Source organism: Felis catus, chromosome D1 (assembly GCF_018350175.1).
Source record: "Felis catus isolate Fca126 chromosome D1, F.catus_Fca126_mat1.0, whole genome shotgun sequence".
In the NCBI taxonomy this organism is placed as follows: Eukaryota; Metazoa; Chordata; class Mammalia; order Carnivora; family Felidae; genus Felis; species Felis catus.
In genome coordinates, this window is record NC_058377.1 from 56,491,426 (window position 1) to 56,507,335 (window position 15,910).

General features: G+C 54.4%; 1 protein-coding gene across 1 annotated transcript in view; it reads right to left on the reverse strand.

Annotated features, from left to right (window-relative positions):
• DGAT2 (diacylglycerol O-acyltransferase 2) overlaps positions 1 to 15,832 on the reverse strand; it is a 32,346-nt gene extending 16,514 nt beyond the window's left edge. The window contains exons 1-2 of the mRNA XM_011286632.3: positions 15,587 to 15,832; positions 319 to 447 (exon numbers count right to left, since the gene is read on the reverse strand). Coding sequence (XP_011284934.1) covers positions 319 to 447; positions 15,587 to 15,626 — 169 coding nt within the window. The 5' untranslated portion in view covers positions 15,627 to 15,832. The remainder of the gene's footprint in view (positions 1 to 318; positions 448 to 15,586) is intronic.
• Between the last annotated feature and the right edge of the window lie 78 nt (positions 15,833 to 15,910).

Sequence of the window (15,910 nt, forward strand, 5' to 3'; positions counted from 1 at the left end):
GGAAAATGGATGTGGGTAGGCAGTGTGGCATGTGGGAAAAACACAGGCTTTGGGGGTCCTACAGAGGTGGATTCAAATTTTTGTGACTTGGGTAAGTTACTTACCTTACGTGAGAGTTGGGTTTCCTATCTGGGAAATGGGAACTGTACCACCGCCTCCCACTGCATCTCACTGAGTCCTCACCCATGCCTACGGGTAGAGCACTTGATCGGGCACCCAAGAGATGCTCTTACCCTTCACCCCTGCAGAGCAGAGCTCCTGCTCTCACCTTTGCTGGGGAGGCCCCTGCCTGCCCTCACCCGCTAAGCCCTGGCTTACCAAGCACAAGGAAGGACAGGACCCATTGTAGCACCGAGATCACCTGCAGCTGCTTTTCCACCTTGGACCTATTGAGCCAAGTGACGGAGAAGATGTCCTGGAGGGCGGAGAGGATGCTGGAACCAGTGCCTGCAGCAGAGGGGACAGGTCAGCCTGTTACCACCCTTCCTTCCAGCCTCAGAGTTCCCACCACGAACCCACCCCCACATACACACTTTCCTACATGTGAGAGGAGCATGGGCCACAAAATCAGACAGCCCTGGGTTCAAATCCTAGCCCTGCCACTCAGTGGCTTTGTAATTCCGGGCTGTTCGCATACTTCCCTGTGCCCCAGCTTTGACAGATACCCATTGGGAATGGTGTTCCCCTCGTGGAGTCATTCTGGAGACCAAATGAAGTATCCAAAGAGGCTGGGGGGAAGCTCTCCATAATTTCCAGTTCTCTTCCCTCCCCCTTTCACCCCAATCAAACTCCTGTCCTTATCCTTTATCTGGATCTAGTACAAATATTTAATCTTTACTATCTGTGCCTGTGAGGCCAAGGACAGAGGTTCAATATCCAACTTGCAATGTTTTTTTTCTCCAAGTGTACTTTGAGTACCCCAGTCCCTGCCCCCTCTCATCCTCACGACCCCTTTTCCAGCAGTCTGAGCCCTCTTGTCCCCCCCCAACACCACCACCGCCATTACCACCTTCAGAGGGATTTACACTTTCGGCTTCATCTCAGTGCCCAGAGCTTGGGGCCCAGAGAGGAACGGAGCAGGAGCTTTTGCTTCCCTAAAGGACCCCATGGCCAGCGAGCTTCAGGAAGCCTGGGATAGTGAGGGCGGTAATTATGTTTGCTACCAAGCAGGTGCCAAGCCTAGAAGTTAGGCCAAAATGTCCCCACTTAATTGGCTCTTTGGCTGTGCCCCCAGGATGATGCCCTGGACTCCAGTGGCTAATAGGCAGTAGGACCAGAAAGCCTGGTGATGGCAGGAAAGGCAGAACTGGGGAAGAGCGTGGGTGAGGCTCCTCACCCATAGCCTACTTTTTCAGCATCTGGGCCAAAGGAAGTGGGTCACTTCAAACCCCCACATCTGCTGAGCCCTAATTGCATACCCTGCACTCTATATGTCTTCACTGAGTGCTTCCTGTGCGCTGGTCAAACAGTCCTTCACACCAGCCACTCTGCAAGGCCCAAGCACTGAGTCACAATCTTGTCTTTGAGGGTCTCTTGACTTTTCATCCTGGCCTACTGCTAGGAGAGGGTTTAGGGGCTTACACTCAAGCCTTTGCATTTCTTCAAAATCTGGACAGCAACAAGGTCACAGCGGAATTTAGAAAGGGACATAGCCCTCATCTGCTGAGAGTTAACAATTGCTTTGACTTTTAGGAGACACACAGATAACACCAGACCTCAAGGCAGACATACCAGTCCTGTCTCCTGTACCTGGTCTAATGGATCAGAGGAAGGGGTCATGGAACAGCAGAAGACCCAGACGCCAATTCAAACCTCGGTTCCACTCACTATGTGACCCAGGCAAGACCGCCAAGGCTCCTTGCCATATCCCCAGGGCATGGCACCTATGGGTGCTGAGTAGCCCCGTATACTCCACGGGCATAACTGGGATAGAGGTGGTCGTACGTGAACTTACAAAAGCAAATGAAGCTGGGCCACAGAGGCATTCCAGAGGCTTTGGCATAATGCTCCTTGGCCCTCTAAATAAAAACCCTACCACCACGGGCCCTTTCTACCTTCACACTTTCCCAAAACCCATGCTAGAGCCTGAGGGCCCCCCTGGGGTCAACGAGTAGGGCCCCATTAGACGCTCAGGTGGCTGAGGAGGAGCACTGACTTGCTCAGGGTTACCCAGGCAGTAGGAGGTGGAGCCAGGGCTGGAACCCAGGATTCCTGCTCCCAGCTCATGGTGCCTCCCTTTCCCCTACAGCAGGTGCCAAGCACAAAGGGCTCTTGTACTTGTACGTGGGACACAGCAGATCTGAGACAGGTTATGCTCAGGGCCTGGAAAACCTGTCCAGAAGTGGGGAAAGTCCTGTGTAAATACATGGGGGAGAGAAGTGTGGCCCAAGCACAGGCCTGAACCCCTGATCCTAGGGCTGGCCCCCCAAGTCATGGCTTTGCTGCTGGCTCTGCCTCCTGAGCTGTGCTGGATGAAGTGAAGTAAGAGACGTGGCAGCTAAGGTCTGGGTCCCGGTGTTGTGGCTGCAGAGAAGACAGAATATACTCCAGCACCTTCCTCGTCCAAGTGCGGCCTGAGCGCTGTTTAGAAATGCATAACCTAGGCTCCAGCCTGCATCTGCCAAATCGAAGTCTGCATTTTAACAAGATCCTCAGTCCAAAGTCTCAGGTAGGGTAGTCTGGAGCAGGGGCAGAGGTGGGGGAAAGAGCTGGGACCTCCACCTTCTGCTGGGCAGGGAATAAAAGGCAATGGTCGTGGGACCAATGCCTACTGCAAACAGGACCCTGAGGTCAGCAGCTTGAGGAATGCTTAAGGAAAGGGCTCACTGGGACGCCTGGCTGTCTCAGTCGGTGGAATATGCAACTCTTGATCTCAGGGTTGTGGGTTTGAGCCCCACATTGGGTATAGAGGTTACTTAAAAATACAGCCTTTGATGGGGCGCCTGGGTGGCGCAGTCGGTTAAGCGTCTGACTTCAGCCAGGTCACGATCTCGCGGTCCCTGAGTTCAAGCCCCGCGTCAGGCTCTGGGCTGATGGCTCGGAGCCTGGAGCCTGTTTCCGATTCTGTGTCTCCCTCTCTCTCTGCCCCTCCCCCGTTCATGCTCTGTCTCTCTCTGTCCCAAAAATAAATAAACGTTGAAAAAAAAAAATTAAAAAAAAAAAAAATACAGCCTTTGAAAGAAAAAAAAAAAAAAAAGGAAAGGGCTCTGGGTGAGGGCCAGCCGACTGGTTCCACTCATCATATGGAGCTCTCCTGCTTGGGAAGAGGCCACACAGTAATTCCCCACTGGTGACATATCCCCCGTTGAAACAACTGAAAAGACAAGTTCTTCCTCATGCCTAATCCAAATCCATCTGCTAAGCTCATCTCACAATTAGATGTGGCCAGAGTGCTGGAAGGTGTGTGACCCTCACCCTAATAACCAGACAGAAAGAAGGAACCGGAGGGTCTCACACCAGCCCCAAGGCAAGCGGCCAGAGCCAGTTTTTTCCACGCTGCCCAGCCTGTTCTCACCCTGTCTTATCCCAACTATCTCCCACAGCCCATTCTGCAACAAAGTAGGAAATGCCAAGTGCACTGAGAAGTGACAGGTGTTTCTGTGGAAGTCAGAGTGAGGTGTTACCCGGAGTGGGAGGCCAGGGGGATGCTGCCTTCCTTCCTCAGGCCTGGCCTGCTCAGCTGCCTCTGGGCCAGACCATCCCAGCCTGGCTGACCACAGAACCCAGCCCTGTTGCTGGCCTACCCATGACACTCAACCCCAGCCCCAGCGGAAGCCTCCTATGAACATAAGAGACGTCAAAGCCATTGTTCCTCTGCCCGGAAAGCCCCTCTTTGCCTTGCCCACCTGATGAGACCCTGACAATGAGATAAGGCAGCTCGTCCTTTGAAACCCAGAATGGCCAAGGCTTTGCAGAGAGATTATCATTCTTTCCCTGGGATTATGAAGTCTGAAGCCCATGCAAGCCTGGAACTGTCAGAAGCCATCACACCTGTCCCTGCCCGTGGAGAAAGCCTGTCTGGAATGAAGTCAGGAGAGGCCCGTGGAACAGAGAAATAAGAGAGAGAAAAGGAGTCCTCACTCTGGGTCCCATGGCCCCTCCCCTCGTACTAACTGCAGATTACAAATCTATTCTCCCATGATGCGGCCAGGCCTGGGTCTGATCCATGTCTGGGTTCCCAGTGGCCTGCCAGCACCTGGCCCAGAGCAAACACTGAGACGGGTTTGCTGAGTGAGAGGAGGAGCAGGTTTCTGATCTGGCTGTTCCTCAGGCCCCCCAGCTGCCTCTTTTCACGGCCGGGTGAGAGGCATGCCGCCCACGTGACCCACAGAGTACTATCCACCGGCGCTCGGATTCCTCACCAGGCCTGTGAGCTTGCAATCATCACTCCCACTTGGAAGGTGATAAAAAAGTGACAGGGCCAAGGTCACTTAGCCGGAGGGTGGCACAGCTGGACTCAATTCGGGCAAATTGGATTTGGCTTGGATTCTGTTCCCATGCCACAGGTCCCCCCGAGTTCTTTCTCTCTTCTCCCCCCAGCCAAGTGGGGGGAAAGCTGGGAGGGGATGGGGAGAATGAATGGCCTGTTTTCCTTCATAGGGGAAGACCAGGAGCAGGCATCTTGTGGAGTGAGTGAAGTGGTAGCAGGCCTCCAGGTTTCAGTCCCAGTTCTGCCACCAAGTCCTGTGTTACCTTGGCCAAGTCACTTTACCTGTCGGGGCGTTGGTTTCCCCATCTGTAAAATGAGTGATCTCTGTGATTGCTCAAACTCCTGGGGATACCACCTAGAGGCTTGGTACAGTTGGCCAGCAGATGGGAAGTGAGGCTCAGCTGGGTACCCTCAGGTCAGCACCCAGCTGCCAGCAGCTCCTCTGCCGGGCTGTGGCGGAAGCTGGTGTGCAATCAGATGCCGCCACCGCCGCCGCCTTCACACTTAGCCTGACTGTCCTCCAGCCCCGGGTGGGGCCGGCAGGGAGTGACAGCATCTAGCTCAGTCTACTCTGCTCCCACGCCGCCCTCTCCTGGCCTTCCCCGGCACAAAGCACCCTCCCCGCCCTCTCAGCACCAGTCCTGCTGGCCGGCCTCCTCTGCCAGCGTCTGCTGGGTGACGGGCTCACACCTGACTCGTCCATGTGCCCGACGCAGGGCCTGACGAGAGACGGTGCTCACAGAGGTTTACACATGAATGAACAGACCACGAGCCGCAGATGCAGCTGAAGGCCTGGATGTCCGAGTGAGTGGACAGGAAGTGGCTTGACAGGAAGGCCCCAGTGCCCTCAATGAGGACCTTGGCCAGGGTGGAGGTCGGGGGGAGGGAGGGGGCAGGGGGCCTCCCTCTCCCTCCCTGAATGTGAGTTCCCCCCTGTGATGCAAACAGAACCCACTACCCACATGTCTTTTTTTTTTTTTTTTTTCATGGAAGGAGACAAGCCGAGCTACAGGCTAACTTCACGAGTCCTGTGAAGAAATGTTCCCAATAGCTAATTCAACTAGCTGCTCCAAGGCAGGCACCATCCATCTCACCATTTATTTTACACAGCTCGTTTGCTCCTAGATCAGGGGAGGGCAGAGGGAGTGGAGCTGCCAGAGAAGCCCAGAGCAGTTCTCTTACACCCAGCAAGGAAGCCACCCCATCTATATGGGGCTTCGGTGTCCCACGGCACTCCCCAGGAAGGCAGGCAAGGCAGGGATGGCAAGCCCCATTTCACAGAGACGGAAACTGAGGCAACTTAAAGCCAAAAGACATCGAACCCGTCGCCTGAGGTCAGGGTACAGGAGAGCTAGGACTCGAGGCTGGTATTGGGGCTCTGCGTCCCTCATCATTCCTATGAGGCCAAGCCAACGAGGGCTGGTCCCCGTGACACAAGCCAGTGCACACCCAGATTTTAGGAACACGCCCCTGCCCGAGGGAGGGCCACCCACTTGGCCCCAAACCGGGCCCCGAGTCTACTGGGGACATCCTCCCATGGGCTGGCTGTACAAGGGATGTGACCTCCACCCCCACATGCTCCCACAGGTCACGCTGCCACCGCCAGGGCTAAGCCACAGCTGCCTACAGCAGTGGGGCCAGACACCCTCCATCCCAGAGCTCAGGCTGGGGTGGCAGTGGGAACGGGTGTGCGAACACCTTCTTGCCCAACATCTGATAGCACAGTGACCGGGAGGCCACGCCCAGGCTGATGAAACCAGGCCTTCCCGGACTTCCCTTGTACATGCAGGGGCAGGATCTGAGCTCTAATCCCCTTAATCTGAGAAAGGACCCTTGGCCAGCTCTACACCACATGGCTCTGTGACCTCAGGCAAGTCACCTAGCCTCCCTCAGCTTCAGTGTTCTCACCTATAAAATGAGGAGAATGATCCCCACCTTACAGGATTGCTGGGAAGAGTAAATGGGGGAAAAAATGCACGTATGGTACATTTGGCATTTGTCGGATGATTTGTCGGAAGCTACTGTCACTGCTTCCACCATCGAGCAGAGTGGGAACAAGCGCAAAATTTCCCTAGATGTGCATGGTCCTGAGGTTGCGTGTTATGAGAAGAGGGGCAGAGTGGAGGTACTGGCCGAGGAGGCTCCAAGGAGGCAGCACGGCCTCCACAGGGCTTTGAAGACAAGATCTGGGAGGTGAAAGGAAGGAAAAGTGGGTGCTGCGATTGGGGGCAACTGTGGGACCAAAGGCTCAGAGGTAATTATAAAGGGCAGGCTAACCACCCAGGAACGGGGTTCACGTGCACCAAAAACAGAAGCCGAAAACAGGGAAGCCGGAAAGGGCTTGAGTAGCCAAAAGCGGCCTCCTGGGAGAAGGTGGGCGGGGACTGAGATAAGGCCTGAGGCACCGGGCACTTACGAGGTGCCGGGCACTGTCCTGGCACTGGGAAAATAGCAGTGAACACAGCAGACAGTGTCGTGCCTGTTCAGGGGCTTGAATCCTGCTGAGGGACAGATAAAACACCTACACGTAAATGTGTGATGTAATGCCAGGCACGCATGAGAGCTATGAAGAAAAATAACTTGGAGCGATGAGCTAGAGAGGGGACAAGAGGATCCTCTGACCTGTGGAGAGGAGGCCCTGAGCAAGGCTGGCCTCCGCGAGGCAGGAGCACACATGGACAGCTGTGGGTCCTGCCTCAGGACGGCCCACACCACTTCCTCCAGCCAACCTTCACACTGGCATTTTCCATGCCAGCCTGGAAAAGGTGCAGAGGACGAGAGGCTGGGCGTCGGGAGAAGGTGGCCACTAACCTACAGGAAGTGTGGCCTTGGTGAGTCACTTCCTGTGCAAACCTCAGTTTCCTCATCTGTCCAGTGGGGCTAATACCCACCCTGCCAAATTCTTGTAAGGATTAAATGAGGTAATGTATAGGCAAGAGCTTCATAAAAAGTAAAGACCTGCGTGAACGCTAGGTAATTATCAAGTGAGCCTCAGTTTCCTCTCCTGTCTAATGGGTATAACAAGCCCTGCCCTGCCTAGAGGCAGAGGTGTTAGCATCCACACACTTTGGGATTCAAACCCCAGCTCTGACTCTCACCTGCTTTGAGACCCTGAGAGGCACTTCCCTGTCTGAGACTCAGTGTCATCCTTACTTATACAGGATTGTTGTGAGGAGTCTAAACAACTTACGAAAAAGGGACAGAGTGTCTGGCACTCTGATCGACACTAGGAAGATGCCAGCGAGGTCAAGAGATGTGAACAGCTTTAGGGGTCTCTTGATGCGGGGGGGATATCATCCTGCTCATGTCCTCAACCCCAAGGATGCCAGACCCACCTGGACCTAAGCCCTGCCCTCAGACATCAGCTGCCAAGTGGCCCGTGAGGAAGTTGCCCCAAACTACTTCAAAGAGCTGGGTACGAGAATGCATAGAGGCAGAAAGATGGACATACTGACCCCTGGCAGACCCTTCTAGTCCCAGGGAGGTCCGGGAAGCCAGGCCAAGTGCCTAACAGATGCCGCTTCTTTAAGGCCAGAGGCAAGTTCTCTTCCGTGGCCCCCCACAAGCACCTTTCGGCCGGAGTCACACGTGTGGTGATGGGAAGGCCAGCCATGGCTCCAGGGGGACGTGCCAGGGGATTTTAGAGTCCCCATCCACGCCTGCGCTCCTGCAAGCCTTGCACACAACACACCTCTCCACGTGCTCAGCCAGATACTCCTTCCTTTCAGGAAGCCTCCCCACACCCTTGGCCCTGCCTGCAGTCCCCCAGCTAGAGTCCTATCACCCTCGGGTCCAGTCTGGTCAGACGTTCAGCTCGTGTTGGTAGACACCTGCCAGGCACTGAGTGCTGACACCTCAGACTTCCCTCAACCTTCCTGGCCGACTCTTCCTTGGGGAAGCCTACTGCGCCACTACTCTTAGACTTTCTTGTTATCGGGAAGAGGGTGCATTTGTCGGCAGTCCCTGCCGTGGGTCCCTGTGCCCACGACGGGGTCAGGTCCAGAGCTGGTGCTCAGCCAGGTGTTCACTGTATGACTGGATACTGGAGGGGACGGAGAAGAATAAACAGGGCTCGGACAAGCACAGAGATAGGCCCTGTCCACAGCTGACTGACCTGGGCCGTGACAGAGGATCAACCAGAGCTTCCTGGGCAATCAGGAGGGACGGGTCTCCTCCAGCTGGACAGGCTGGAGTTAAATGCAGGAGCGGCAGTGGCAGGTTCCAGAGTGCAGGAGAGGACGGAGCCCCCAAACACTACCATTCATTCAATAGGTGCTTTCTAAGCACCCTTTACACACCAGGCCAGGCACTACACTGGGTGGGAGCTGCCAGACCCTGCTTCTTCTCTGCTTCTTGGGCACCTGCTGGAGCCTGGGCTCTGCCCCTGGGCAGCATACCCCTGCTATGGCTGGGGAGACAGGTCTGTGAACAATCAGGCACAGACGGTAAGTCAGGGCTGGGGAATCTGAGGGGGGGGGCAACCTGTGCTGGAGGATGTTCTCAGAGATGCCTTCCTGGAAGAAGTAATGGGTCAGGTGACATGTAAATGAGTAAGCATTAGCCAGGCTGACAGGAGGGAGGTACAGGGTCAGGGCCTCAGGTGCTGGAGTCCTACAAATGGCATTTGCAAAGGCCTAGAAGGAAGAGAACACAAATTTGAGGAATTAACTGCAAATAGCTCAGCCAGGCTAGAGTAAAACAACTGTGTGAGTGGATGAGTCTAGTTGACAGAGTAGAGAGGGAACCATGAAGGACCAGTAATGCCAGGCCAAGGAGTCCTGGGCTCCATCCCCAAGACCAAGAACACTGCTGTCCACCCCTCCCATCCCCTTTGCTAACTGCAGATGGTGCCTCCGGGCCCCTTGGCCACGAGCTGGCCATTCACCAGGTTCTCTCCTGGAAAGACTAATAGTGTCCCCTTTAAGGGTTAGGTGTCCTTAAAGCAGGGCCCATTGGCCCAATGGGGAGGCCAACATACAGCTGTGGTGGGCTTGTGGGCTGGGAAGCCCCTGGCTTGGCCTCAGGAGTCTGCATGAGCTCAGTGGATTCCTGCTTGTCAGTCTTCAGGACCCCCTGTGTAGGATCTTGGCAGGGGACGAGGCGTCCTCCATATCCAGATGGGCTGGATTCCCGGGCCTCCTCTTTCCCTCTTTCCTCCTGGCCCTAAATTAGGGGTTTGGGTTGGATTAGCTAAAATCTGAGGTCCTGACAAGTTGAGCCTTCTGTGCTCTGCTAGAATCTGCTAATGAATTTTTAGCCACAAAAGATCCCCTAAAGGGACTACAAGCCCTTCCTTGGGCTATTCTAGAGGCCTGGACTTCCAAGTATTTGGTTTTCATGAAGTAGGGTAGGGTCCTGGGAGGTGAGGTCAGGAAAGTGGAGCTCTTGGGATGTCATGGACCCAAGATTCTGGAACCCTGGAGGTGATTGTTGAGGACCCCAATGGCCCACTTTCCCCACCCCCACATTCGGGCACAGTAAAAAAAAAAATAGCTACCGAGGTGGGAGGGGTTGCCATGGCAATACCACCGCCTTTCGGGTATGTTACCCAGAAGTCTCCAAATAGGCCCCTATCATAATCCATGAGCAAGTATGGGGAGCTGGGCTCCTCTGGGGCCTCACTTGGGCCCCGGGCAGGACACGGGCCCACTTTCATAAAGACAAATAGAGAATGGGAATGGGGAGGAGGTTGAGCCCCAGGGTCCCCCAGCAGTCAGGGGCAGGATTGAAAACATATTTTTGCAGCAGGGCTGGAATAAATCCAAGGAGAATGGCTCATCTAGCTTTCCTCACTGTACAGATAAGGAGGCTGACGTCCCAAGAGGGCAGGGTCTTGCCAAGGTCACGTGGGAAGCGGATGCAGAGTTAGGCTCCTGGCCCTGTACTCAGGATGCTTAAATCTGTTCTAATGATGAAAGGAATTCATGTTTCCCCGTTCTGTTGATTTGCCCAAAGGGTTTGTGGGTTCGGCTTCCTTGGATCTGCACTACAACCTGGGTAGCTACTCTTATTATGCTTCTGCCCATTTTATAGATGAGGAGACTGAGAGTTAGGAAGGGGCAGTGGCTTCTTCAGGCTGCAGAGCAGTTCAGTGGCAGACCCCAGGCCCTCAGCTCTGCCGGCAGCATTGCATACCCAGGAGACCAGAGAAGTGCCGGAGGCCAAGAAGCTCTGAGGGCACCTTTCCCAGGAGCTCTCAAATCTTCCCCCCAGGTGGTTACAGACGAGCCACCCGGGGCCTGGACACAGCATCCTCTGTCTCCCTTGTCCCTGCCTCTCGGTGCACCAGGGCCTCAGCCCATGTTCACTAGTCAGAGGCCCTGCAGTCAAACTGCCCATCCCACCCATACCTCATGCTTCCGTTTATGCTGTTCCCTGTACCTGAATGCTCTGGCCTGCCTTGCTAATGCCTTTTCATCTTTCAATATCCAGACCAAATGATACCTCTTCTAGAAAGCCTTCGCTGACTCAAGATGGTTTAGCTGCCCCACCCTCACCATCAGGCCTCCACAGTTCCCCATGCCTCCCCCATCACTGTGTGCATCACGGTGCACTGTCCTCTTGTGTACATCCCCATCAAAGGCAGGGACCAGGACAGACTGACCCGTGCGTAGTACAGAGCCTGACACACAGAAGGCATTCCATCAGTAAACCGAAAGGTCCACACGCCAAGTCCCCACCATGGCACAGCCCTCCTGGATGCATCAGAGCAGGGAAGGTGCCACTCTCCAGTGGTGGGAGCCTGCTGCGTATGTCACACAGGATGAATGACAAGGATGAACTGGAGTTCGTTACGAGTTGCTTTGCAAAGGACTTTCTGCTTATGTTCACTCAAACCCTCACACTCTTGAGTGTTTGAGATTTTTGATGCTATTTTCCGTGTGGGGTAGTGAGATCCCCAGAGGGTGAGTGGGCCATCCAGCCATATCCCAGAGGGGAGCTAGGGCTGGCATCCTGGACCTCTGGCTTCTAAGGCTCTGGAAATGATAAGGGGGACCATGAGGAGCCCAGGTCCCTCCACTTGGCACTCCTCCCTGGAGCCAGCTCCTCATGAGACTGAGGGTATCTCCACAGCAGGGAACAGCTGCAGCCCCAGCACCCAGCAGGCACAGAGGCAGCTGGAAGAAGGACTGAGGAATCACACTGAAGCTAAAAGCAGGGCTTCCTCCCAAGAGGAACAGGGCAGCTCTCAGGAGGGCGGAGGTTCCAGTAATGATTCACTCATTGAACAAATATTTACTGAGCACCTACTACATACACGATACTAAATGCAAGGGACACAATGCTGACAAAGACAAGGTCCCTGTTCCAGAGGGGCTGGCAACCTTATGGGGGAGACAATTACCTAAACAGATAAGGACACATGATAATTTAGGTAACGATAAGAGCTATAAACAATAAAACAAGTTGTGGCAACTAGGGGGCAGTTTTACACATGGCATGGTCAGAAAAGGTCTCTGAGAGGAGACTAAAGGATCTGAAGCAGCCATGCAAAGATCTGAACAGAAGAGCAGCACATGCAAAGGGCCTGAGGTAGGACAGAATTAGTGGGAATGCTGGAGGAACAGGAAGACCACTGGCAGTTCTGGAGCACAGCATGGCAGGAGATGATGTTTTAAGGTGGTGGGGGCTTCATGACCTCATGGAAGAGTTTTGGAGGTTTGATGTATGATGAGGGGCAACTGGCAGATCATCAGAGCTCTGGGGGCCTGTGATGTCTCTATCCATCAGGCAGCTGGGGGTGTTTCCTCCAAAAGCTTGGGAAGAGGGGATCTACCATCCCATCATGGAGACTGGGAGCAACTTTTCCTCCTTCAGGAAACTGCTGAGGGTCTTCAATAGCCAGAACCCTGTGCTCAGCCCCTGACCACCTCTCTCTTGGTTAAGGAGGCAAATCACAGACTGGGAGATGCATCTAGATTCCAGGCCTCGCTTTGATAACTCTGAACCAGTCCCTTTTCTCTGGGGCCCTCAGTATCCTACAGGTAACTTGAAGGCTGGGCCAGACCCAGCACGAACAGATAGCTTTGATTTTATGACTCAAGTATTTGCTGCTGAATTTGAGGTGGGAGGATGGAGGTGGAGCAGGATTTCCACACTGGCTATTGAGTCACTCAACCTGCCCAGAAAATATCACTCTTGGCCCTCCTTTCCCAGCACACAAGAGTCCTTGGCAGCACAGAGGGCCCCCAAAGTGGCCTCTGTGCTGTTAGGGAAGTGGTACAGGGGAGAAAGACATCTACAAAGAACCGGGGGAGAGGGGAACAGGAGAGTGCCATTCTTCTCCTATGATTCAGGATTGGGTTAGGAGACTGCCAACCCTCAGTTCCAGAGTTAGCCAACAACCTAACCTGCTAGTTTCACTCCCTACCGAGCTCCTGCTTGCATACCCCCGGTAATGGGGAGTTCAATCCTTACCCACACCAAGTCTTTTACAGTCCTCAACAGCTATTAGAAAGGATTCCTCCATCATATCAGAACCTGCCCCCTGTAATCCTACCCCTGTTCCTGGTCTTGCTTTTTGGAGGCACATCGAACAAACAGATCAGCTCAGAATTTTACTGGAGTTGCCACGATTTTGTGCTGGGTCCTGTGCTAAACCCTGAGGATATAGGCAGTGCCCGCGTGTTCTGTCCCGAAGAGCCTCTGGTCCAGGGGCAAAGGCAGGAATGCACATGTGACTAACTCAGCCTCCACCCCAGGCACAGGATAGTCCTTCAGAGATTAGAAATTACCAACACAGACCCCCGCCTCCCCCAACAGACACCCACCTACCCATGCTCCCACAGCTGGCTTTCTCTTTTGGCCAACAAACCAGTTACCAAGGTATCGACTTCAATCTCTCACCCAACGCAGGACTTCCTTCCACAGAATCCATGGTCTCTCCTTGAATATCGCCACTGACCAGGTGTTCGCCACCTCACAATGGTGGCAACTTATCCAGAGAGGCAAACCAGGCCACTGGGGAGTGTCTTCCAAGACCAAGGATGTAGAAAGCCATCTAATGAAGATGCCCGGATAACATAGCATTTGCTTCAGCACCCTCCCCTACCCCACCCAGCCTTTCACCAAAGCAGGTCCAGAGAGCTACCATGTGACTGGTTTGCATTTCATACCAGCCCTTGCTACATCCCATGATGGAATTCCTTGCAGCCAGTTAAAAAAAGGGGGGGGGGGGGGAACAAGTTTTAAAGATCTGAAAACAACATGGGGATATTAAATGAGTTGGTCACTTTTATTGACTACAAGTCCTCCTGAAGTACAGGTGCTAGGTCAAAAACATGAGAGTCAACAACTCCTAGAAGGATGCAGCTCACAGCCAGTGGACAGCAGAAGCGAGGGAAGGGGATCTCCGGGAAGGACTACCCTAGAGAGCATCCTTATCCCATCCCCTGGAGACAAAAGCATTTTTAAAAGCATGAACATGGGTAAGTCCCTTCCTTCCCCTGACATGGGCATCAAAGGGCACAGTGAACAGAAAAGCACTCTTTTTTTAAAAAAAAATTTTTTTTTAACGTTTATTTATTTTTGAGACAGAGAGAGACAGAGCATGAGCGGGGGAGGGGCAGAGAGCGAGGGAGACACAGAATCCAAAGCAGACTCCAGGCTCTGACCCGTCAGCCCAGAGCCCGACACGGGGCTCAAACTCACAGACCGCGAGATCGTGACCTGAGTTGAAGTCGGACGCTTAACCGACTGAGCCACCCAGGTGCCCCAGAAAAGCACTCTTAAGTGAGAGAAGAGGCTGTCATAGGCTATTGGGCCGGATGCACAGAGCAGGCTGCTTGCCCCCAAAATGGCAACAGCAGCTCAGTACCTTTCCAAGGGCAATGCCAATGCCCAGGACATAGTTAAACCGTGATGCAGTGCCGGGGTGGGTTACTTTGCAGCTACTAGAAGATTATAAGTGATTCTGAGGAACAGAGGAACTACTCAGAGAAAATAGGATTTAGAACTATATCTGCAGGATGCCCTCAACTTTATATAATGTGTATAAATAAAATCATAAAGGAATATACTCAGAGAGCAATAGGAAGCCATTTTTGGATAGTTGATTGGCCAGCGATTGTTATGTTGTTCCCGTTTTTCTCTAGTTTTCAAAATCCCAATAACTACTAAGTTTTATTTTCGTAATGAAGGTGGGTAGGGTAGGTGATTGTCAGTTACTGAAGGGAAAAAAAGCGCTAAGTAGGAGAGGTTCAGCAAACAGATTAAAGCTTTAGGCGGAGGGAGGGAAACTTCAGAACACACAGACCTAGGACAGCAGTGATCACTTCCCCAGAGTCCCTCTTGGCCAAGGCGTCTGTTAAGGAAACCTCCGGAAGGTATATCTTTTCCCATCAATTTCTCCAGCTATAAGTGAATATACATATTCACCAAGGGCCTCAGCTCCACGCTGGTGGAACAGGAACATGGGCCACATGGAGGGTACCCAGGGTCCCCCCCCCCCACCTTCTCAGGGTGCCAGGCTCAGTCGCTGCTGAGTGGGCTCCTGAGACTGGCTGGAGGATGGGAGTAGGGCAGAGTACAGTGTGGGCACACCTGTCCCAGCCAGGCATGTTCCCAGTCTGGTGGCTATTTCAGAAGATTGCAAAACCTTGCCACTCGGCCCCATCCAGTCTCTCATAGCATGCTCCACCCGGTGAGGAGAGAGGGGAGGGAACTCGCAGGGGCCACAGACAGTGCTGGGGGTTGGGGAGGAGTTGTTAAATATCAACCTCATCTCACAGATGGGGAACACAAGCTGGGGTGGGGGTGGGGGTGGGGGGTGGAAAGTGATGTAACAGGGGTTTCAAAACTTGATAAGTGCCAGAGTGAAGAATGAACTCAGACTACCATGCCGCCTGCATCTGACTAGGTCACCGGGATCCTTCCTTCTTCCCCGACCTAGGTGCGCTGCTGGGAGGGGGCGGCAAGCTTTGGAAAAGAAAAGAGAAAAGGGGTCGGGACCTCAACCCGCACACTGGCCAGTGCTCCAGCAAGGTACCCTCGTTATAAGAACACACTCCTGCCTGCCTCCCAGCCCTCGTCACATCCTTTCCCGAAAACCCGCGTGCAGCTTCCCAGCCCGGGATGGAAGCCGCCGAGGCCCTGCAGACCCCCGGGGCGGCGACGGCTCGTCTCCCAGACCCCTGTCCCACCGGCGGCCCCGCTCACCTCGCAGGACCCCGGAGTAGGCGGCTATGAGGGTCTTCATGCTGAAGCCGCTGCAGCTCACGGCCCCGCGGGAAGCCGGCTCGCCCTACGCCCCTGGCCCATGCCCCGGCCTCCGGGGCCAGGGCTTCGCGCCGAGCTCGGGGGCCGGGGGACGGCGCCGACGCGGGGAGCTGGGGGCGCACCGCCCGTCGCGGCCCGAGCAGCTGCCGAAAGCGGGCCGTCGGTGGCGGCCACTGCGCTCGGCGCTCGGAGCGCGGCGCTTTATCACCTCACAACGGGGGCGGCCCGACGCGGGCTGGGGCGGGGCCTGCCGTTCCACCCGGC